The sequence below is a fragment of the Halyomorpha halys genome, unplaced genomic scaffold (genome assembly GCF_000696795.3).
Source record: "Halyomorpha halys isolate HHAL.00 unplaced genomic scaffold, Hhal_1.1 Scaffold472.1, whole genome shotgun sequence".
NCBI classification, from domain to species: Eukaryota; Metazoa; Arthropoda; class Insecta; order Hemiptera; family Pentatomidae; genus Halyomorpha; species Halyomorpha halys.
Genome location: NW_027111148.1, coordinates 863,790 through 887,253, shown reverse-complemented (window position 1 = coordinate 887,253; position 23,464 = coordinate 863,790). Strand labels below are relative to the sequence as shown.

The window sequence follows — 23,464 nt, the reverse complement described above, 5'->3', positions numbered from 1 at the left end:
AAATTGCAGTTTTGAAACGAGTGAAGATTAATTTAAACTCAAAATGGGGTGATACATGAAAGTTGTGTGATGTATACACTACACTAGATTTTTTTTCTACCAGAAATGAATATTGTTCTAATAAAAACACAATCAAAAATATTACAAATAACAACTTAATTATTTAATTATAACAATTATAGAAGTAAAAAATATTGTAAAAAAAAAATAAATAACTGCAAGCTACTAAACAATGTATATGCAGCTACTCAACCTAATACCTCAGATGTTCCTAGAATAGGAAAGAAGTTAATTAAAAAAAAAAAAAATGTTAAGACAAATATAAGGTCAAATAAAGTTCAATATTTTTCAATTTAATAAAATTCATCAGTGACCTTTGTCTCTTTAGAAGACTTCAAAAAATTGTTCTTCATCAATTGATTATATATATATTTTAAATTGATGATTTTTATTACACACCATAAAGTGAGTCCCGGCAAGGCCGGTAAGGAAGAGTCTACTGTATTCTGCTTTTGATAGGATTACTATCTTACAATCAAAAAGGACCTCATTTACAATGATTTAGTACTTAATAAAATAATGTCAAAACAAGAATTACAGAGTTTCCATATTTAATTTTTTATAGAGATGTACAGTAGGCTTTTGCTTATGCCAGTAGAGTGATGTCATTGCCAATAGAAGGAAGACAAGGAGAGTAGATGTGACCATGGCTGGTGAACCAATGATTGTCCATGAAAATAACAATGGAATAATTAATAGAGATATCTTTAGAATAAATATTTTCTGAAGACTGACAAGCTATGAAAAAAATATGGCTACGTCAAAGGAATGTTTTAAATGTGTCGTATGAGAAATTAGCAATGCCAGTCTTCACTAATACTTAATATAAATAAAACATTTTTAATCAAATGTATCTGTTATACGCTAAATAATCTGCTACATGCTAAATACCTCTAAAAAATACAACTATTCACACTTGTTCAAATAAATTATCATAATAATGAAGAATGACAATGAGATGATAATTATTACAGTGAAATGAAGTCAATTGAAGGGGTTATGTTACAAATAGTAAATTTTAAGAAAACAAAGTTCAATTTTTATTTTTTTTATGGGAGCTTGTTATGTTTTGAAGTGAACATAGCTTCTTCTACATCTAGGTAGCTCAGTTATTAATTTCATTTTAAGCTTAGAGTAGCTCATACTTGGTAGATAGGCACCTACCCCCTTCATCCACACCTAAGCTCCAAAAAATCCAAAAATGTTACATAGGCCCTTCATCCACTTACCCCTTCCATTGTAGAGAATTTCATAAAATTAGTAACAGAAGAGTAAATGAATTTTGAATAACAAAAGATATTTTCCATATTGGAATATGAAAATTATCAGTATTTCTTGATAGCAGATTCATGGCAACATGAATTCATTTGGCCTATATTTTTAGAGTTAAGTTAATACAATCTACTAATATTATATACATCTAAGTTAATATTATTAAGAATGTGTGATAACACCAAAATCTGGTTGCATCACAAATGACAATTGGTACTTATATAATTAATTATACATGAATGAAGGATTTCTAATCAAGCAATGACTCAAAATATTGTTTTTGGCTTTAATAAAATTTTTATCCTGAAATAATTTTTATATCTTTTCATTATAAAAACACGGAGTCTAAAATGGAGTAAATACCCAAAAAGTATTTTGAAACATATTACTAATTTTAACTACTCGCTTTTTAGAAGAAAAAAAAACACATGGTCTTGAAAAGAAGTTATAGGCCTGATAGTACAAGGCTGAACTGGAGAACTCCAATTTTTAAGAAAAGAGATTCTACAGGACCAATCTCAAAATTGATAATAACCATTAATGATAATGAAGGAAAACTGACCCATGCATAGACTTCAAAATATAAGTTTTGCTCTACTACTATAACTAACAACTTATTTAATAATTAATAAAATATTTTATTAAAGCCATGCCCTGATGCGATATTTTAAGAGCTACAACCAGATACCATTCTGCTGGCTATTACAGTAATACTCATCCCATTTTACACAATAGACGGTGTCAGCCACTCCAAAAAGTATTAACAAGAAATTGCACTATCCTCGAATTTCTGACATGTCTCATTTTCTCCGACTTCAACAATTAAAAAAAATCTTCTTTATTTATGTAACTTTCTTGGGATCACTTTTAGTGACCAGCATAAATTTTTGTTAGCCTTGCCAATTAAATTTTTTTTTTTTATGGTCTTTCTTATAGAAGAGGGCCTTTGGCCTTATATTTCTTGGTTAGGATGACATTTACAAATGTCTCATCCCATTATGAGCTCCTAAATGCATTATAATTTTATTTAACAAAATGCAAAGCCATGTTGGCCTCTTTTTACACATCACTCTTGTCTCATGAGTGTATTCCAAAACGGATTTTGTAAATTGTTATTTAGGTAGTTCTTTACTACCTACTTTTCATTTTTTTCTGATAGAAAAAAAAGTCAACATATAGAATTATTCTTTTGATTATTCTTGATTGATGTTAATCTCTATTTTTATACTGGGCTTGAAACACATCAACACTATCATAGTATGAGGCCCAAAATTCACAGATCTCTGTCGTCTGCACAAATGAACTTCATCAAATTTAATTATAATTCTTTACCGTCCATAGAATCATTGATCATTCGATCTTCATTATTACCATGTTTTATTGGTAATATTCAACATAAGCATAGCACGACTAGTTAATAAAGTATAAAATAGAAAAATAAAAGATGAAAGATTTTCATAACAAAAAAATTAATGCCTCATTGACATAATTTTATTTTTATGAAATACTTTATTACCGAAAATTGCAAGTGAATTGTAGGGCTGATCAGAAGTAAGGTCAAAGAGTTGGTGTGAGTGACATTCCGAATCCCAATCAACAGGAATGGTGTCTGATAAAAGTGAAGCAAATTTATCCAAGGGGCAAACAGCATTGCAGCCAGGGATAGTTAACAATGTTGGTTCCCCAGTAGTGTTTTTATAAAATACCTGAAACGTAATGATATTTTTAAAAGTTATACTATTAAATGAAACAATAAAAACAGGTAAAATAACTGTTGATAGTAATACTAACTGAAACAAAGTAGTCATCAGTTTTGCTCTTTCTCAATTCGACAAGTACAGTTGCAGCAAATGGAGGGGTATGTAGTTGAAAGACTCCGATAGTGTTGAGGAGATTGGCTACAGTTGTATCATGAGCTGAATAAATCCAAAGATTTCTGTCTGGGGACAATGTTCCAGCTCTCTTTTGTTTCATGTGGGTTATTATTTCTTTCAAAAGGGGCCCTGTGAAAATTAAAACAGATCAATAAGAGAAAGTTATTACAATAATAACATCTTTTATTTGAAATACAAACCTCCTTTTAGTCGCTTCAAAGTACGTGTCATTGTGGGCATAGCAAAACTAAATGCAGCAACTGAATACATTTTATCAGGAAAGACATTCTCAGTCCAATTTGGCAGGGTGAAATTATTAACAGTCTATAAGCATGAAAATTAAATATCAATCATGAAAATTGAAGGGCATAAAAAGTTAATATCAGGAAATTTTATTATAAGGGGTATTCATGATATTGTGTTAAATGTAAAATGTTTTAACATGTATAAATATAGGATTGCGAGCAACCCTATTAAAAAAGTCATGTTAAATGTTAAATGCATAAGAGCCCCTAGTGGATTTTCTGAACAACTTATTTTATAACCAACACTTCAAGTTACTGTTTACTTCTAAGTTTTGATTAAATTAATTTATTACAACATGCCTAAATTAAAGGAAAAGTGGAAATTATGAAAGTTTGGCCACTGAGTGTCTTGTTGATCTTCTAACTAGTGAGAAACAGAAACAAGATGAGCTGATTGACGACTGTCATTACATTATTATTATTGTCATACATTGCATTATTAGTTTTAAAAACATTCAAAACAATACTAACACAATCAAAAATCAAACAACGAGAAAGTAATATGTATAGTACTACATTGCTTGTACCTACAACAAACAAAACGGTGACGAGCTCATCTAGTCTGTTGCGTGACGCCATTCTCCATTTAACAGACCTAGTAACATACTCTCAACCATGTTATATCGTTTTAACATGGTAAAAGAAGGAAATATTTCTCAATTTAACATGAGTTTTTCCATTTAACACGCTATAACATGTGTTAACTAAAGATCATGAATGCCCCTACAATAAGTAATGATAGTTCGGTGGGAAAATCTGAGGAAGTTCTAATTTAGGTAAATGGTTGCTTATGGTCTAGAAATAAAGTAGATAAATTTAATATTTGATAGGAAGATTGAGATTTAAGCAGGTGAAGAATGAGTAGATGATTGGAAGAAGTTAGGGAGAAGGCATTATGAGTAGAAATAGGCAAGAAATTCCAAAAGGAGATGAAATTGACAAGAAAGAATTTATCAAAGGAAGCAGTTTTAAGTGATGGAGTATAAATACTGATCGGTTGGGTTCTGGTGTTTCAGGTGTGGATGGAGAAGCACATTATGAATAGTTTAGTGAAATAGGAAAGTATATTATTTCTTAGAGATTGGAATTGCTAAAAACCTTGGAAGAATTGCCATCAAAGAGAAGGATAAGACCAATCTAACTCATTATAATGGACAGAGATATGGATAACTAGGAACCCAAAATTGTTAAATTCAAATATTATTTCTTAAGAAAATATGTACATCCAAGAAAAGTGAATGATCAACTCATTTAATTTTACAAAACGATTTCATTATTCATATCAAACTTTTTCAAGAAGTAAATAATATTGGAACACCTAACACTCCTCATTTTTAATACTGCTCACCCAGTCTCTTAGAATTGTAATACCTAAATATAATTATTTAACAACTAGCAGATGATACTTTAGAAACAGGATGGATTGTAACTATTTTGGAAATAGTTGCATTTGACTTAGAAATGCAAAAAAATAATTATGAACTGTAAATTTTAGAGCCTATCGTTTAAATTAGAATAAATGAAATGAAACAAATCAGAGAAAATTACTGCATTCAGGTCATATATCAGAAGTCGGGGTAATTAAAGGATATCATGCAAACAATTAATTTATTTTTTATTGAATTTGGTGAAAGACACAAATCTTCCTTGTTTAATTGTAATAATTTATTTCATATAATCAACAACAACATTTTGGGAATATCCCCCTTCTTCAGGTTGCTATAAAACCAAATTCAACAAAACTTATAAAATGTGCTTACAACATTACTAATAAATCATATATACATCAAAACTATTTACCTGATAATTTTTTTTTTTAATTCCAGAAACTCTTCCAGCAAAAGATCATTAATTTTATTTTTTATTTATTTATAAAAAAAATGGATCTCCTTTCCCATAAAAAATTGAAAGAGAAAATTGAATGCTTACAAAATATTATCAATCATTATACTTTGTTTACAAATACAGTTTATGTAACAGTGCAGTGTGGACAGCTTTGAAATGATTCATAAATAATATTAGGGTAAACTTGACCTACTTCCCCTTAAAATTCTATTTTATAAAAGGAACATTATGATTAAATAAATAATATACTTATCCTTCCAGAAATAATAGTTAAAGATTAAAAAGATGTTACTTTCCTGTTTTAGCATTAATAATTTGTGAATAATTAGTAAGTTATAAAATAGATGTAAGAAAATTTTCTCTTATTAATGGCTATCTCCCCAACACTTGAATAAACATGAACATGAATTAGATAGAATGTCCTTGAACTCTCTGAAACTGTTTACTTTAAATTATTCCTTGTAGAAAAAGAAGCATATTTCACAATATATAAATATGGGTTCATATTGTTAGTTAAAAACATTTCAGACAACTACAAATTTGAGATTGAGGTCTAATTTGTGTGTTCTTAAAAGTTTATAAAGTATCATCGGATTTTAAGGGGTCATTGCAGAAAAAATTGGCAAATTTTGAACTTGAACCTCAATTATCTGAAAACTAGATTAGTTTACTAACAAAACTTATGAATTAAAAAAAATTAGGATTGTTTCAATTACTCAAAACCTTTTATTCAAAAATTAGTTGAAAATAGCTGAGATTTGAGATCATGAAATTGTAAAACACAGCTTTTCAAAACTATTAGAAGAAAAATTACCCCAAAAGTCAAAATTTTCCAACATCTAAGTCTTGGCTCACCTTAAATAATGTGCACAATGACATTACAAGCTAAGGCTTAGCAAATATCTTTCATTTTATTTATCATAACATTTAAAAACTAGTTTCCCCATGACATCTCATGGATCCCATAGTCATTGTCCACCAAGGGGAGAATATGTACTTGTATTTAACAGATAAACAACATAAGAAATGCAGGAGGATAAAACTGTAACCCAGTTAAAATATGAGGAAATGAGCAAAATATAAAAGTTAAAAAGTGAATATTATAGCAAAAAGTTAATAATTTGTTAACCAAGACTGAATGAATATACAAAATTTAAATGTGTATCTCAATCAATCAAGAGAGATATATCTAATGCAGGAAGTTATGAGTCAGGTAGGTCATTCTCAATGGTAATGCAATACTCTGCAAAGAACATTGATCCCCATGATCATAAAAAATGTGTTAATAGTTCTTTATTATTTTCTAATTTAAAATTGTTCATATTTCATTCAACGGTTAGCTTTATAGCTTTTTTTGGATGCATAGTTCTAGCGGCTTTAAAAACATTATTATTTTTTTGTTTATCTTAAAAATTGATGTATTTTACAATAAATTCTAAACTTTTAAGGAACATCCACCTCCATTTTATTTTTAAATGAAATGAAATTAAAATATAAATAAACAATAAAATAATTTTTAGTATGGTTTATTACAGTTAACATTTCACTAACTCTCTCTTACTATACCAGTGGTAGGTATAGAAACTTCTTCTTGTTTTTCCTCAAACATTTCAGTAAAGTTCGGTCTACAGATATAAAAAAAAATTTACCAAATTAAAGTTTTTCTCTTAACACCAAAATATGCAGAAATAATAAATGCTGAATTTAAGTATTAGAATTACTTGTCAATCTTAAAAACTAATTCTTAAAAAGCCAAAATTCACGTAATTTTAAAGTCCAAAATTATCTATACAATGAACCTAAGCGTTATAAATGAATCTAAAATAAATTCAGTAATCAGTTTATGTTTAAATTCCAAGTGATTAGGAAGGCAAGCAAACAAGAACTGTTGTTTGAACAGCTTTTTTTTCTTTTCTTTTTTGAAAGATGAGTGCTTTGAAAATAAAAACAATTTTGTCTTAAGCATTGGTTTTTTTTAATATAAACTTAAAATAATTTTTAAAAGACATGAGAGTTTAAAATAACCTTTTCTCTTTTAAACTTTATATAACCATTTATTTATTCATTTTAGTTGAGTCAGTGGCATTATGAGAACATAAGAAAAAAAAAAAAAAAAAAGTATTCCCCTAAGTTTATAGGACAACCAAACAAACAAATAAATAAAGTTTTTGGTATATAACATAGCTCTGTGATTTGATATGAAGTTATTTTAAACTAGCTTCATCTCTGACAAGTTGTCTAAAAAATATTACTCTTTTTATTTATTGAACAATGAATTAGAAAACTAATGAATAAATACCTCAATAAATAAATTACTGTATAAATATTCAGTATAAACTGGATCATGAATAGGATCACCAGAATGTTCTGTTAGGTAGCAATACAGTTCTTTGTGCTCCTCATTGTAAGTAGTCATTACCGGTGATTTTCTAAATGCTTCAAATTCTTCTTCATACTTAGGGCAGGGGCAGTTCATTGAAAGAACCTTAAAAAATATTTTATAATTATAATATGACAAGATGAAATCAAGATAAACAATAATGCCAACTAGCAAACCTTGTCAAGATGTTGGGGAACAGTATGGACAGGTATAGGTTGCCATTTGAGATCACTCCATATTTCTTTTGGGGTTGGTTCAAACATACCAGCAAGATTGGCAAGGGCGCTCATTAAAGTACGATCCACATCAGTGCTTTGTATATATATTAAATCATGAGAATATTTGTGGTCTGGAATCAAATGATCATATCGCTTCCTCAACCACTGACCTAGCTTATAGTGTTGAGCTTTTCCTGTCTAAAATTAAATAGTAATTTAAATAAATATCACCATTAGGATTCAGAATATAATGAAGTTGTAAGCTGACATTACATTGGTAAGCATTCCCCAACCAACAGGCCAAAGTGAAGTGTTTCCATATGGATCTTTGGTATAAGGTTTCTCGGGTGTTCTATCACCATGCCTAAAGAGCTGAAAATAAAATAAACTAATGAGAAATAGAGCAATTTAGCTCATGAAAAATAATTGTTTAAAAAGGATTCTTTCTCAAACAACGAACTCTAGGATTCACTTCACTGGTAAACTCTAGGATTTAAAATGAAATCTTAAGATCTTAAATAACTAACAACACATACATTTTATAGTAACAATTTCACTTAAATAAATTGCAGTTTTCAAAAATATCCTATTTGTCTAATATAAACTTCATCAATGTTAAACAGGAATTATATTTGTGATATTATTTAGATGGTTTTAAATTTCAACAGATATATTTGATATTTACTCACAATTGATGAAAATACAACTTCATTCTCGTTGTCTGGAAGATGATGTTCACTAAAAACGTAATTAGAATCTAGAACAAAAATTAACAATATGTTTAAAACAGGAACAATGAACTCCTTCATTTCTTGTAAACTATGGTTTATAATGAACTTCAAGCAGTTCTCCTTGGTCGATTAAATTTTAAGGAATGCCTTCCAACTCTTTGAACACTAATTTACAATTTCATGGCAATCCAAGGCAATCGAACCTACTAATAACTCAGCGCTCAACAGTCCCCAACCGGTTGGCTGTCAAAAGCACCAATGCCTTATCAGTCTGTGGAACCTTATTTACATATTCATATTCGTTGTCTTAGCGTTAGATTTTCAGGCACGATGCTGATTAAAGGTATTGTAGAAAATAATATTGATAAAAGTCGCATATTCTCTTTGCATATTTATTTTAAATCATTATAGTGTCCTTGTTACGTTATCAAGACATCAGAATAGGAAACCTGTTGCTAGGAGATGAAAAGGTTATGTTTACAGACAACACAGTAGAAGTTCTAGAATTCTGTGTTGAACCTATTGATTTACTTTATCAATAATAAATAAACAATAAGTTCTTAGTATTCAGTATCATTTCTTGGTATGTATGTGATTAATTTTGTCAATCTCTCTGGTCACTTTGCTTTTGCATTAAAGGCACATATATTCCCTTCAATTCCTGATTATAAATTGTTTTAAGTATTTTAAAATGTCATTCTTCTTGTGTACTAAATAACTTACATTTCAGTATTTTGTGTAGTTCTTTATGAAAGAATAATAAATGTTTTTATTAAATCTCAGGTACTCGCACACACAATGGTCCAAGGAATCTAATCCAATTATGACTACTTTGTTGTTAATTTCAGGACCCAACTAAAATGATTTTGCTTACATAGTCTTTATGGTGGTGGAAACACATTTAATATGAGATAATTAGGATTCTACTACGTTTTTATCTAGCCAAATTCATTTTTATTTCAAAATGATAAAAATTCATGATGAAACCTCATTTGAAATTTTTATAATTCAAAGGCAAATATTTTACTTTAATCCAGTGTACTTTAAGTAAAAAGTAATGATTAAACTTAATATTTAAACCTTGTATTTTGATTTTTAATTCATTTTGTGATAATACTTTCAAAGTATGGCTTTTGTTAATGATCATGGGTAAACTTGTTTCAACTATTTAGGCAGATTCCTACCTAAAATAAGGATATTTCGATGTTATGGCTATATTGTACATTTGATATGGAAGGTGACTATTGTATTCCTCAAGCCATCCACTTGGCTAATTTTTAATAATAATAAAAGCTTAGGAAACTCTAAGGTTCAATGCCAATACCACCAATTGCTTTCTACAAGCATGTCATGTGTTTTCTGTCCAAACAAATCTAGAAGATTAGTTTTGATGCAGTCCGCTCATCGGTTCAGTGTTTATTAACATTTTAGGGATCCATTCCTTGTTAACCTCTACTAGCTTATACACTCTTTATTTTCCTATCAACACCCAAAGAACTGTCCAATTTCCTTATTTAATTTTGGAATGGCATTTTTGTAGTAATTTTATGAGCGAGAATGGTAAATTACTTTGTATAGTCCACCAAACAATTAAATTCTGATCATAAAAGTTTTTATCCTGTTTTTATCTTATTCATTCTTTAGTGTAACGGTTATATCAACCATGTAAGCCCCACCAGGCCGATCTAGTATTAAATAAATAAATAAAAAGAAAATTCTTTAAGGTTCTCTTTAGAAATCAGTTATTTTAGATGCTTCATATCACTTCTTTTTTTTTTGTTCTTAATGTGATTAGATTGTTTCAAGTGTGAGAGTATTATAATCTAACTTTTTGTCAAGTTTTAATTATCATCCTTATTAGTCATGCAAATTTAGTTATTATTAATTATTAAGATGTCATTATTCCGGTTTTTTTTTTAAACAGAGTTTTTAAATTATATATTTCCTGAATACTCATGTTAAAAATTTATTAGTGGTAATTATCAATCAAAGGTGACAACAGAATTACTGTTGGTCGTGGTTCATCCAATGTAAAATAAGGTATGATTATTGTCCAATTTTTCATCATTTTATTATAATGTATCTACATGATTAATAAAAATCATAGGCTATTTATAGATTGATTTTTTTTTTTTTTTTGTTGAACAGAATGTAAACTACATACTTTTTTTTTAATTTCTAGCTTGCTATTATAAAAAAGGAGGTTATAGAAAACAGTAGTGCCAACCTTTAATTCAATCTTTTATCAAATGTCTTCTCACAAAATATCTATATGAGTTAGAGTGAACAAGAGTTTTCTATCCCTTGATATTATAATAATCAAAAATTTTATTTAATATTGGCCTGTGGAAAATTTAGAAGGGTTGCTATCATTTCCCCAACCCTACATATTTATATAGTGTAAGCAATGAGAAAATGTTTACCAAATAATGGCCTATTATAGGATGAAAATGTTATCAAAATTAATTTTTACTTCTGATTTATTTACTCTAAAGTCAAAATTAATTAAAATAAGGATCATTATATTGTTTTTAGATGTGTAGGGTTGTTATTAGAGGTTAAAGGATGTAGGTGGAATGTGATCCCTTTTTGAAATTTGTTCTGTTGTTACTTACTTTCTGTTAATAGTTTATATTTATAATCAGGAATGAAGTTGGAAAGTAATATTACTAAAAATAAATGAATAAGAGACAGTTAGAAACATTTTGGGTGGATGTAAAAATACTAATGACAATACCATACATCTTACGCTTATCTTAGCATTGTGTTCATGTAAGAATTTAGTATTGCCTCAAATTATCCTTTTATCTTTCACTCGAAATTTTATTTCAGTAGCTATATATGGTGCTCTACTGTGAACCAGTTTGCAGAAGTGACTAAGCTAGGGCTATGCATGTACTGCGTTCAATAAACTGCAAGCCTTAGTTTAAGCGCTAGGATCTGCAGGTACTGTATCTTGTTACTGTTTCTTGTTGAAAATTTAAGCCCTTGCAAGAATATGATTTTAATTCACTTTTTGACAATTTTTTTCACCCTCCTATTAATTTTATTACCTCAAGCAAGTACCAATACATAATAAAGAAATATAAATATGTATACAATAATAGACATAAATATCCTTTGATTGCCTGAAGGGCATTATTAAGTATCACTACCATTTAACCGTCCATTCCCATTAAATCAGGATTCTGTTTAGTTCATTCATCAAGAGAATGCATTCTAGCTAAAATCTAATAGATTCAATAGAATCGTATTGTCTCATTTAGTGGAAATAGAAAAAAAATATTGTCCAAAAGTGAGTTAACTTATCCTTCATCCAAGAGCTTCAATTTTAAAACAATATTCTAATATATAGTATATACTACTTCTAACTTGAATTACCTGAGTAGAAAGAGCATCGCTATGTTAAATTCTGTAAGAAAAATATTCTAGAAATGTAGTTGGCTGCTTCTGCTTTCCTTAATATTATCGCTAATACTGGTGGAGGACACATGTAGTATTTATAAATTGTTGTGTAAACTTATAATTATTATTTAGTGGGATAACATTTTTTTAAATAGAAGTTTCTTATAAGTTCTATGTTCACTTGGTTGTTCCGTTGGTTACTTGAGTTGTGTACATTTCTTTCTTTTCGTTTTTGTGTTGTTATTTGTTGTCTCTGAAGTTTTTTTCATCACAAATTATTTTTCTCCTGAATTTTTATCGAGGAAAATGATAAAAATGTGGGAACTGTTAAACAGAACAGTAGTCAACCGTTACCAGATATAGTCCTCTATCCCACATGCTGAATTTTAAAGTAAATAAGAAAGAAGACATCAAAGCTGTTAATAGTGAACTTGAATAATGATAAGGATTGTGTATTATGCTATTTTTTTTCTATTGTCTTTTTTTTGTTATATTTACTGTAAATTGCATTTGTATGGTTGGACAATCTGTAAATTAACAATAAAAACATTCTTTTTTTTTTTTTTATTATTTTAATTTTTAAAAAGAAAGAAAATAGAAACATTCTTTTTTTATTGTATTCATATTGACCAGATAACGAATCTTTATTGAATTTTTCCAATATGGACAAAATAATGCATAGTGGATAAAATCAAATCCACTCTGCTACAAAACATCTGTACCAAGCAAGTTTCATCATCGTCTGCCGAGCCATTGATAAATCTCTCCATGAAGGACAGCTGATTTACCTTTAAGGAACTGTTAATAGGTTCATAAAAAAAAGTTTAAAATTAAGATTATTAAAGAAACAGGGTTTTGCTCCCTTTCCTTCAATTTATTTTATTAAAAATTAATTATAAAAAAAGATAATTCTAACTATACAATAATTTTTCTTTCGAATGTACTAATATTCTTGAAACTGCAAACTGTTTTGTTGGTTAATGTTTGCATTCAGTGTCCCAGTCTCCCGGAATGACCTGTGATAGATATGATTCAAATTCATCTAATGGGCATGATGGAGTACACCCTGGGATGGTGAGTAGGGTTGGTTCTGCTGTAGAGTTTCTGTAATGTACCTATAACATAAAAATTAAACAAAACAATATTAACTTTCTTACTTTAAACTGAACCTATTTAGCAAATGACTGACAGTCAGCTGATGGGTTAAAGCTTACTACTTTAGAAATTGAAAGATTAGGCCGGAGAAAAAGTTGTGCCTTGTGTCACCCATTCCCTGGCTTGAATTTGCTTACGTGTTTACTCTCATTAGTATATCTCTCATCCAGGACTTAATTAGTTACATTTTTAAAATATATTGTTTTAGCTTATGGTATTATATGAAAATAATTGCATATTCAAGGTATCTCATAATTTAAATATATATGACTACATAAAAGGCTTTTTTTTTACTACTTCTTCTGGGGTTTGTTTTACAGTATAGGAACCAAAGTACTTTATAAATTAAGTTTTTGTTAGACCAGGAGTTCTTAGTTGACTTACAAGAAATAAATGCAGTCATATTTAATACTAACAAACAAGATAGTTGAATCATTTACATACCTCAACAAAAAACTCATTTTTTGCATTTTTCCTCAAATCTATCATTACTGTTGCTACAAAAGGTGGCATATGGTGCTCGAAAACACCCATAGTGTTGAGGAGAGCTGCTACATTGTCGTCATGTGCAGAGTATAGCCACAGATTTCTATTAGGATCCAGTGTTCCGTTTCTTTTTAGCTTCATATGGGTTATAATATCCTTCAATAGTGGACCTATGAAATATTAAAAAAAAAATTAAATATGTGATGCTAATAATCTAAAAAAAAAAATACAAAAAACCTACCTCCTCTTAGTCTTTTCAATATTGTTGTGCTTGTTGGTATGCTGAAACTAAAACCACCTATTTGGTGCAGTAGGTCAGGATAAATCTTCTCTGCCCAATCTGGGATTGTAAAGTTACTTATTGTTTGAGACTGAAAAAAAAGACAAAAAGGTGTTTCTAGCACATCTAACTACTGCCTAGGGATATTTTCTACTTCGAATTTATTGAGAGCATATCACTTATTTACAACGATAACACTGGACAAGACTCACACTCAGATCAACAAAATTGTAAATGGCAGCGATATTATGTTTTAATTAAAATAATTATTTTTGGATTATAGCTAAGAGTAAACTTTTCTTCACATTTAGGCTAATAAAATTCCAATCAATCTAAAATTGTGCAAATTATGAGATTAAATAAAAGCAATACATTAAACAGTAAAAAATTCCAACTTTTTCTCCTAGTTGACAAATCTATTTATTTTTCTGTTTTTATCTACAGCAAAAATTGGTAGTAAAGAACATTGAAGTATAAAAATTAAAATTAATAAGAATTGCAATTAGTAAAACACACTGTAGACTAACATTTTTTTCTAATTAATTGCGAACCCGAATGATAGAAACTAGTAGCACTAGAAGCGAATTGCAAAAAATAAGACATCAACATTCTAGAAAATACCGCAACAATGACCTAAAAACTGTAGGAAATTCGTTTTCGCAGGTTCGTAACAAGTTCTGACTAATTTTATTCAATTACGATGAAGCAAAATCGTTTTTTCTGGACTTAAGAAAACAGTTCCCATTTTGGTGCGTGTTATATGTCATTTAATTTTTTTTCTTAACTGCGAATTTATCCATATTAAATGGATGCATTGATTTTTATTTTATTTTATCTGGACGAAGTTATGTGACAGATAAAAATCAACGAAAAATAATCATTTTATTTATGAAAAATAAATCAATGTCATCCCTTCTCCTAGTCTTCATTGTTCACTGTTACGTTTCCGTAACTGTTTATTTGATTTTATTTTGGTTGTCTGTTGTGTAATGCAAATTTATCTAGAATACGATTTCTATCAACTAAGATTGCTCCGAATATTTTGTGTTATAGAGATTGATAAAAAAAAAAAAAAAAAAAAAAAAAAAAAATGTCACTTAAAACTGAGTTGAAAGTTCTTTCTCAGATTTTCTATTAAAATAAAAATATTAAGTTAACTACTAATGTTCACATATTCGGCAAGATTACGTAGATGTGGTGAAGAGTTTGTTAAACCTTCAACACTGGACTCGTTGATGGTATGGGCCATTTGATAGGCATGGTAATAACAAAGCCCCACGTGAAGGTTGGTTGTGGGGAGGAGTTTCGGAGAGCCCTCTAGAACGTCATCCTCACCATTTGAGTAGAAGAGAAGATGGCCGAGCAATGTAAGAAAGGTATCATTTACCCACTGCACAAAAAGAGAAAAATCCTGGATTGCTCTAATGACTGTGAGATGTCTCTTCTTCAATGTATCTAAAAAGTTCTTTCAAACATCATTTACCACAGACTCCTCCCGATAGCTGAGAAATAAATGTACAAATATCAGGCATGTTTTAGGAGTGGAAGATTCATAGTCGGTATTCAGCCTCCAGATAGTACTAAAGAAAGCTCAAGAATACAGAATGATGATCCACTACTTCTTTATGAACTTTCGGAGTATTCATGGCTGCATAACTTTATACATTAAGTTGGCCGAAGCAGCGGATGTTATAGCAATGAGTGTCAATCAGGAAAAGACCAAGCACATGCGTGCAGGACCTGTTTCAGAACTGGATGTTCGAGAACCCGAAGACTTCGGGCAGTACAAATTTGAGAATATAGATTACTTGGAAAAAAAATTTCTCGGTAGCGAATTGTGAAAGCCAACAGTTGTTATTTTGGTATCAGCAAACATTTGAGAAGCTTGATCATTTCCCGCCTCACGAAATGTCTCTTCTACAAAACCTTCTTACGAATGGATCGGAGATCTGGATCCATACAAGCACTGAAGAGGAGTAGATCCTCGTCTTTGAGCGCAAGATCCTTCGCCGCATTTGACTACTTAAGGTCGGAGAGAATTGAAGAAGGAAGAGGAACTGAGAAATCTGCAGTGCTATATGGATGTAGTAAGACATATCAAACTAGGAAGACTCCTTTGGGTTGGACAAAATGCTAGAATAGCGGAAGATGGTTTTCTGAGAAAGTTACTCGACGGAAGGCTCAATCGAACAAGAGGAAGAGGCAGGCCACGACTGAGATGGGAGGATGCTGTTATACTGGATGCCCGGGATCTGCTGAAGCCATAACTGGCGAGGGACCGCACAATTTAGTAGGCCAAAGACCACATCGGTCTGTAGCGCCAAGGAGATAGTCACAGTATATGGGCCTCGAAGGTTTATGCTTAGCTACACACCAGCTGAAGTCGGGTCTGATATTAAACATTCCCGAAACCTATAAAACCGCATCCTATGAGTGAGTAGGATATAAAATGCGACCCCAGCCCCTCCAATAACTTTCGATATAGTGCAAATATTCCGGGACAGTATAAAATTTATTTCAATATATTCACATGTATTTACGCTGTTGCTATATCAATTATATACATTCAGGCATAAGTTGTGCTAATGATTATTCAAGTAATTTACATGTCCATTCATTACCTCAATTAATAAATTGGTGTAAATGGTACCGCAGTGTTGTGGTTCTTTAACCTTATCTCCTGTGTGCTTTGTAAGGTACTTGTAGAGCTGTTTGCGCTCCTTGTTGTATTTCTTTAAGAATTTAGATTTTCTTACGATTTTTTCTTCCTTTTGCAATCTTGGGCAGGGAAATTCCACTTTCAAGAGCTGTATAACACACGAGGAATTTATTAAAAACCAGATTTTTTTATATTTCTTGAAATTAATCAAAATTCTTACCTTGTCCAGTTTTTTTGGGACAGTGTGGACCGGAATGGGCTGCCAGGGGAGATCACTCCACATCTCTTCTTTACTTGGATAGAAAAGTCCCGCTAGATTTGCCTGAGCACTCATTAGAGTCCTGTCAACATCGGTGCTCTGTATGTAAACTAACTGCTCAGAATATTTCCCATCTGGAATCAAGGATTTGTAGCGCTTCCCCAACCATTGACCAAGCTCATATTCCCGAAGTTTGCCTGTCTGAAATTTCACCGTATTTTATTTATTAACTGTTTTTATCAAGTATGTTTGAAACACTGTTTGTATACTGACTTTGGTTAACATTCCCAATCCATCAGGCCAGTATGACATGTTTTTGTAAGGATCTCTGGTGTAGAACCCATTAGGGTTTCTCTGACCATGCCGGAAAAGCTGAAAAAATATCTCACGATATTAGATAATTATTTAAAAAGATATTGATGAAAAATTGATTTGTATTTACAGGTTCGTTATAATTAATTTTATAATTTGATAAAAAAAATTTCATATTGTACAATCAAAAGTTAAAAAATATGATATATACCAACATATATCGTCTATAGTAATGTTTCTAGTTTCTCTTTTTTTCTGTGAATTTTATCTTAGCTTTAATTCAATCTCATAAACTACGATAAATTGCGCAAGTCTAAAATAAAAACTCCAGCATTTACCTGGATAAAAATAAATTACAATTTGCTCTCCTCTATTGAATTAACTTACTGATTTATATCATAACACTATAATTCGCCCAGATTTTTATATCAATGAGAGAAAAATATTCAAACAAAAATATATCGTATTTTGACGAAGTGATGCAGCAGTTCATGCATTTATTCATTTTTTAGGATTAATATAGTTAAGTCAAGTTTTTATAAATCTTCTTAAATTAATAAAACTATTCCCTTAATAGCGATAAAAATATAATAATCATTGACTGACGTTTGTATTTATTTCGAAGTTTTTAATTTGATCCCATAATTATTTAATTAGTAATCAACTGTTAGTTTAATATTTCAGTATTCTTCAAAATATTTCAATTTACTTTTGGTTTATTAAAAAGTTTTTGTTGTTTTGTAATTTTTTTTCTATTTCTATTTCTCTAATAACAAAGTAGGTTGATTATCTGTAATTTATTGGGTTTTATTATTATTTTTTTAAAAATATTATCTATGTATCTTGATCACTTCTTAAAAAAATATAGATTGTATTTTTAGCTATGTTTTAAATAGTACTATTTTATTATCTTTGTATATTAGAAACTTTTGTTTCGGTAGTTAGATATATTTTAGTTAGTATTTTCTTTTTTACACAAAGATTTTTCTTCTTTTTTTTTTTTCTTATTGTCTACTCATATTTTGTCTGTTTTTTTAGTTATCAGACCAACCCCCTCTGTTTATCTCTTTCCTAGAACAGAAGTAAGTAAATAAATAAAATATATCAACTTATATCTCTTAGTTGTTACTCTGTTTGTCTGGCGAACAGTGTTTTCTAATAATTTATTACACTAAATAGCAGGTCGGTTGTTATGAGTTATTTTTAGCTATTATGGAACCTGATTTATTTACTCTACAATCGACACCTTGATCATGTTCAGACAAATAAATATTTTGTTAAGGCAGGTTTCGATGTTAAATTTATTTTTTAGGCTCTGCACGTAACCTTACTCATACTAGAAAACAAAATGTAATTATAAATATTTTATAAAAGAATTTTAAATGAGAATAAAAAAAATCGAGCTTAAATACCATATTTGATTATAAAAAAATAAACAGAATGAACAATGATTTTTATGTACTAAATCTTATTTTTTCCGACACCTGTGGTGACAATAATTATTCTTCAGACAGAGGGAGATAAAGTTAGTATTTTTTTCTGAAGGTTTGAGAGGAATTATCGTTAACCAAATATAATATCTTGCAGGAAAATTTATTTATTTGTTATTTACTACTATAAACTAAATAGATATAATAAGCAATTACTTAGATCATTAATCCAATGTAAATATATTAATAAAATACCTAACTATATTAATTTGTGTCAAGCTTTCAATTATATTAAATTAATCTAGCTACATCCCTAAATCTAGTAATTACTAAGCATTGCTGCATCTGCTAGTAATTATCTGTTTGTTTTTTTTTCGGTCAAGACTCCCATTGGAGTCCTATTATGCCTAACCATGGTTGGGGGTCAAGTTTTTCATTTTTGTGGGACCGCCACTCAATGTAAAAAGTCTACGTCCCAGGCCGGATTCGAACCGGCACCGTCCATAGATCTCAGAATGGTAATACTGCGTCAAAATTTCCTTATTGTATTTTTCTTCTACAGTTGAAAATTTTTATAAATAAAAAATAAATTTAGTTGTTCTAACGAAAAAACGCTTGCGCAGGTGTCAGTAATGGATGAAATTTGATAAAATCGATTGAAATCTCTGAAAATGTCATACGAATCGGATCAACGATGTTACTAGTACAAGAGTCCAAGAGGAGAAAAAATACAGTTATTTCAATGCAAATTTGTATTATTTTAATGAAACTATGTATAATTACATGTCTTAATTAATGAGTCTGCCAAGTATAGTTAGGGGGAATAAAAAGGGCAACTATTTTAAAACATTAAATAATTTTTCATTCAGAGTTCTGTATCTTTAAAAGTACCAACAACGCCAAAACTGCAAAACCTAAGAGAATATCATTTAAAGTAGAATAAATTTGCTAAAATGAGCCGTAATACTGCTATTTACTTCCAATAGTTCCCGAAATATAACTTTTAAAAAGCAACCTTTCAAAAAAAATGTACTGAAATATTATTAGTTAGTGAATTTATTTTGAGAAATGTATATCTTAAAAACCATTCGACGTACATATGTCTTAGCACTCAAATTAAAGCTAGTTTAATGTACTGTAAATTAGTTTATGACGTTTATCTACGTAGGAGTAGTTGCTTTGATGATATTTGCTTAAATAAATTGATTTATAGTAGTTCGGAAAAAATTTCATTTACAAATGTTAATTCATATGCGAATAAAATAAAAACTACTACCCTTAGAAAGATACGTGACATAAACTACTTTATAGTAAGTTAAATTACCTTTATCTTGAGTGCTGGCAGACATATGTACATCTTATGGTTTCCGAGATATATATTTTCAAAAATCAAAAATGTTATCCGAACAACTAGAAATTAACTTAACTAAAAAATCTTGTCAATTGATTCTGTCACATATCGTAAGAAATACTACTCCCACGAAGATAAACGCTATAAACTACTTTGTAGTACATTTAACTAGCTTTAATTTGAGTGCTGGCAGACAGCACTCTATGTTGAGGTAGAGATTTTCCAAAATGAAGTCACTAACTACTGCTTTTTATGTACATTGTACACAAAAAATTATATCTGGGGAACTATTGAACGTAATTATTTTTATTAGGGTTCATATTTTAGCAAATTTACTCTTCTTAAAATAATGTTCTCTAAAATAGGTTTTCTAGTGTTGCTGGTAGAGGTATAGAGCTCCAAATCAAAAATTTAAAAGTTTTTTTTAATGTTTTGCAACAGTTGTCATTTTTTATTACCCCTATCTATACTCGGCAGACTCATCAATTTAGACTAGTAATTACACATAGTTTTCATTAAAGTAATCAAAAATTGGGGTGAAATAACAGCGTTTTTTTCTCCCCGGCTCTTGTACTTAACTTTTTTTGACCAAACATTGATAGACTGGTAGACGCAAATGTTTTCCTAGATTTCTAAATCACAAAATGCGAGTGAATATTTGCGACTGTAAGGACAAATGTTTAGATTTCCTGTATAAAAACAAAAAATATTTGTAAAAAGAATTACAATCCGGAAACCATGGGAATGGATAACATTTGGTGCAATTCAAATGTAATGACTTTGTAATACACCGTTTATAAATGAATTTTTAGGAATGTGAAAAAAAAATGTCGCACGAGGTTCCAATTGTTTTAATAATAAGGAAATACGGATGTAGTTCGTGACGGAGATTTTATTGTTTAAAAAAATGCTCTCTTTAGATAAGAGGAACATCTTTTTTTATGCAGGAATGTATGGAATGTTATTATCGAGCGTATGAAGCAAATGAGAAGAAAAGAAACTCTAGTTTTTATTCAAAATAACTTCCGTTTGCTTGAATTCATTTCTCCCAACGCTTAGCAAGGTAAGCATTCCTTGTTCAAAGAAACTTTTCCGTTTGGTGTCTGTTAACTCGAGAAATGAATTTGTTTTCTCGTTTTCATTCTGGACTATTTAGGTTTTGTAAACCTGCGTTAGGCGGTTTGAAAATATCGATATCCGTCGGAAACATTTGAGGCGAATGAGTAAGGTGGATTTTCAGATCATGTAGTATGAGTATAACGTGTTTGCTAGTTAACTTTATAAGATTTACGTTATCTGAACTCATTTAGCTAATGTATTATATAGAGCTTTTTAAAATGTCTTTATAAAGACTTACTGGTGGAAAACTAGGGAAGCCCAGTGGGATGAAAGTTCTCCGAGTAAATTAAAAGGAATCAAAAGGGTAGTAAAACCATGGTCGAAATTCTACCGCAACAGCCGCAGGGAAGAAGTTGCTCTAACCCGCTTGAGAATAGGCGATTCTCTGCGTAAGGCACTCTCGCCTGATCAGAAAACTGCCACCTCCAACGTGCAAATATTGTCTGTCCATTCTCACGATTAAACATATTTTTGAAGAATCTACTCACTATTTGCCAACAATAAACAGAATAGGACTGACTCCAAATTTATCAGACGCTCCCACAGATGAGAAAGCTTAAGTTACATTAGTATTTAAAATTTTAAAAGCACATCTCCTTTCTAAATTATAACACCCCTTCGGTTTTATTTTATTTAATTTTTTTGTGTATTAATTTTATTTTATTTATTATTAATTTTTACATTTGTTAGAATCACGTGTGTGTTTGGGAAGAGGGGGGTGAGAATGCGTGCGTGCATGTGTGGTGTAAGTAGCTTGATCATAATAGCATGCCATAGGGGTTGATGACCGGAGGGTTTTACGCCTTTAAACAACAACAACTAGGGAAGCCTTAGGCTCATTTAGGGTTATGACATACTTTGATTGTGTATTGTGAACCCTCTTGACTATTAGCTAACAAACTTAACAAAAACTTCAATACTTCTTGGTACGAAGTTATATCGATACTGTAATCACAGTATAGACGGATCCAGAGGACAAAAAAAAATTTAATAATATTTGATAATTATTTTAAAAATTATTTTTCATTGTATCCTCCATGTTTTCATCCTGACAAAACACGATACATAATGAAGGAAGTAGATGTTTTATATTTTAAATTGAATCCAGACCATTTTCTCTGCTATTTTTCTATACAGACATCGTATAGCGTTGCTTTATATTACTAGTGAAACAAATTAAGTCAAGATTTTCTTGTTTTGAGTTATTTGGTTTTTCCTGTCTAAAATCTTAAAAAGATTAAACTTTAAAGGATTTATTAACATCTTAAATATCTACTAACAAAAAAAAAAATTATCAAATTTCTTAAAACTTTAATTTTCAACTTAGTATATTTTACTGCAAACCAACGATATATTCTAAGTTAGTTAGTTAGTGTTCCGATCATTTTTTTTATCGGAATTCGTGTGTAGCTTTAAATCAAAATCCTTGAGAAACTTATCCTAAAACGCCTGTACCCCATCCTAGATTCCAACCACATAATTCCAGATCACCAATTTGGATCCTGAACATCCCACTCCACTATCCAGCAATGCCATCGTGTGGTTGATGTAGTCTCATCTTGATTGGAGCGCGGAATGTACTGATCGGGAGTCTTTCTTGATGTAGAACAGGCTTTGGATCGAGTCTGGCAACCAGGACTGCTATACAAGATCCGTAAATTCCTACCCCCTACATATTATCTCATTATCCGTTCTATCTCTGAGGCAGGTTATTTCAAGAAATCACAACAGCGCTTATTCATCCCTGTTTCTTCAGTCTGCTGGTGTACCTCAGGGTAGTATCCTTGATCCTATCCTTTATACAGTTTTTACAGCTGACATCCCAACCCATCCTAACACTATTCTCACCACGTATGCCGATGACACATGCCTATTGTCAGTGAATAATGATCCTTCCATTGTATCCCAATCCCTCCAATCCCACATCACCACCTTTGAAGAATGGTGCCAAAACTGGAGGATTAAAATAAATTCCAATTAATCTCACCAAATCACATTTACCCTTCGTCGTAAACCTTCGTCTTTTAATAATATTATACAGTATCTTTTAATAATACCCCACTTATTCCTGTTGAATAGATCCGTTACTAAATCTGGACAAACGACTGACATGGAATCCTCATACAAGACTGAAAAGACAGGAAACCGCTCGTCGATTCCCACTATTACAACATTTACTAGACAAACGGTCTAAACTTCCAATCCATTACAAAAGACTAATGTACATGACTATTATAAGGCCTATCTGGACATACGGAATTGAGCTATGGGGCTCCACTAAACCATCTAATTCCTCCCGAATCCAATCCTTACAGTCCAAAAT

General features: G+C 30.3%; 3 protein-coding genes across 5 annotated transcripts in view; 1 reads left to right on the top strand and 2 right to left on the bottom strand.

The window, feature by feature from the left end:
- Window positions 1-344: 344 nt before the first annotated feature.
- Window positions 345-8,972, bottom strand: LOC106683184 (prostatic acid phosphatase). The gene is made up of 8 exons (XM_014424476.3): window positions 8,644-8,972; window positions 8,228-8,326; window positions 7,913-8,152; window positions 7,656-7,841; window positions 3,407-3,530; window positions 3,124-3,335; window positions 2,849-3,038; window positions 345-710 (listed from the first exon to the last, which is right to left on the bottom strand). Exons 1-8 carry the CDS (start codon window positions 8,761-8,763, stop codon window positions 595-597), a joined length of 1,287 nt encoding a protein of 428 aa, XP_014279962.1. The 5' UTR covers window positions 8,764-8,972; the 3' UTR covers window positions 345-594.
- Window positions 8,973-9,000: 28 nt separating this feature from the next.
- The window catches only part of LOC106683187 (plasma membrane ascorbate-dependent reductase CYBRD1), a 178,258-nt gene continuing 163,794 nt past the window's right edge, over window positions 9,001-23,464 (top strand). Inside the window, exon 1 of one of the 3 annotated variants that reach the window (XM_024358368.2) lies at window positions 9,001-9,028. In XM_024358368.2, coding sequence (XP_024214136.1) covers window positions 9,016-9,028 — 13 coding nt within the window. In that variant the 5' untranslated portion in view covers window positions 9,001-9,015. Of the gene's footprint in view, window positions 9,029-9,155; window positions 9,269-18,304; window positions 18,324-23,464 lie in introns of those variants that run through there. The other 2 variants (XM_067049223.1, XM_067049224.1) reach the window with 2 other exon arrangements.
- Window positions 12,921-23,464, bottom strand: part of LOC106683186 (prostatic acid phosphatase) — a 12,046-nt gene continuing 1,502 nt past the window's right edge. Inside the window, exons 2-7 of the mRNA XM_014424480.2 lie at window positions 17,203-17,301; window positions 16,891-17,130; window positions 16,633-16,818; window positions 13,973-14,102; window positions 13,690-13,901; window positions 12,921-13,205 (exon numbers count right to left, since the gene is read on the bottom strand). Of these exons, the coding sequence (XP_014279966.1) occupies window positions 13,068-13,205; window positions 13,690-13,901; window positions 13,973-14,102; window positions 16,633-16,818; window positions 16,891-17,130; window positions 17,203-17,301 (1,005 nt within the window). The 3' untranslated portion in view covers window positions 12,921-13,067. The remainder of the gene's footprint in view (window positions 13,206-13,689; window positions 13,902-13,972; window positions 14,103-16,632; window positions 16,819-16,890; window positions 17,131-17,202; window positions 17,302-23,464) is intronic.

Bases quoted from the DNA above. Each gene is read 5' to 3' on its own strand.
- LOC106683184 (XM_014424476.3), bottom strand. From the start codon at position 8,763: ATGAAGGAGTTCATTGTTCCTGTTTTAAACATATTGTTAATTTTTGTT. The intron at 7,842-7,912 runs GTTTGCTAGTTG...ATATTTTTTAAG, and splicing joins TTCCCCAACATCTTGACAAG to GTTCTTTCAATGAACTGCCC. The intron at 3,531-7,655 runs GTATTTATTCAT...TCATGCTTATAG, and splicing joins ACAGTAATTTATTTATTGAG to ACTGTTAATAATTTCACCCT.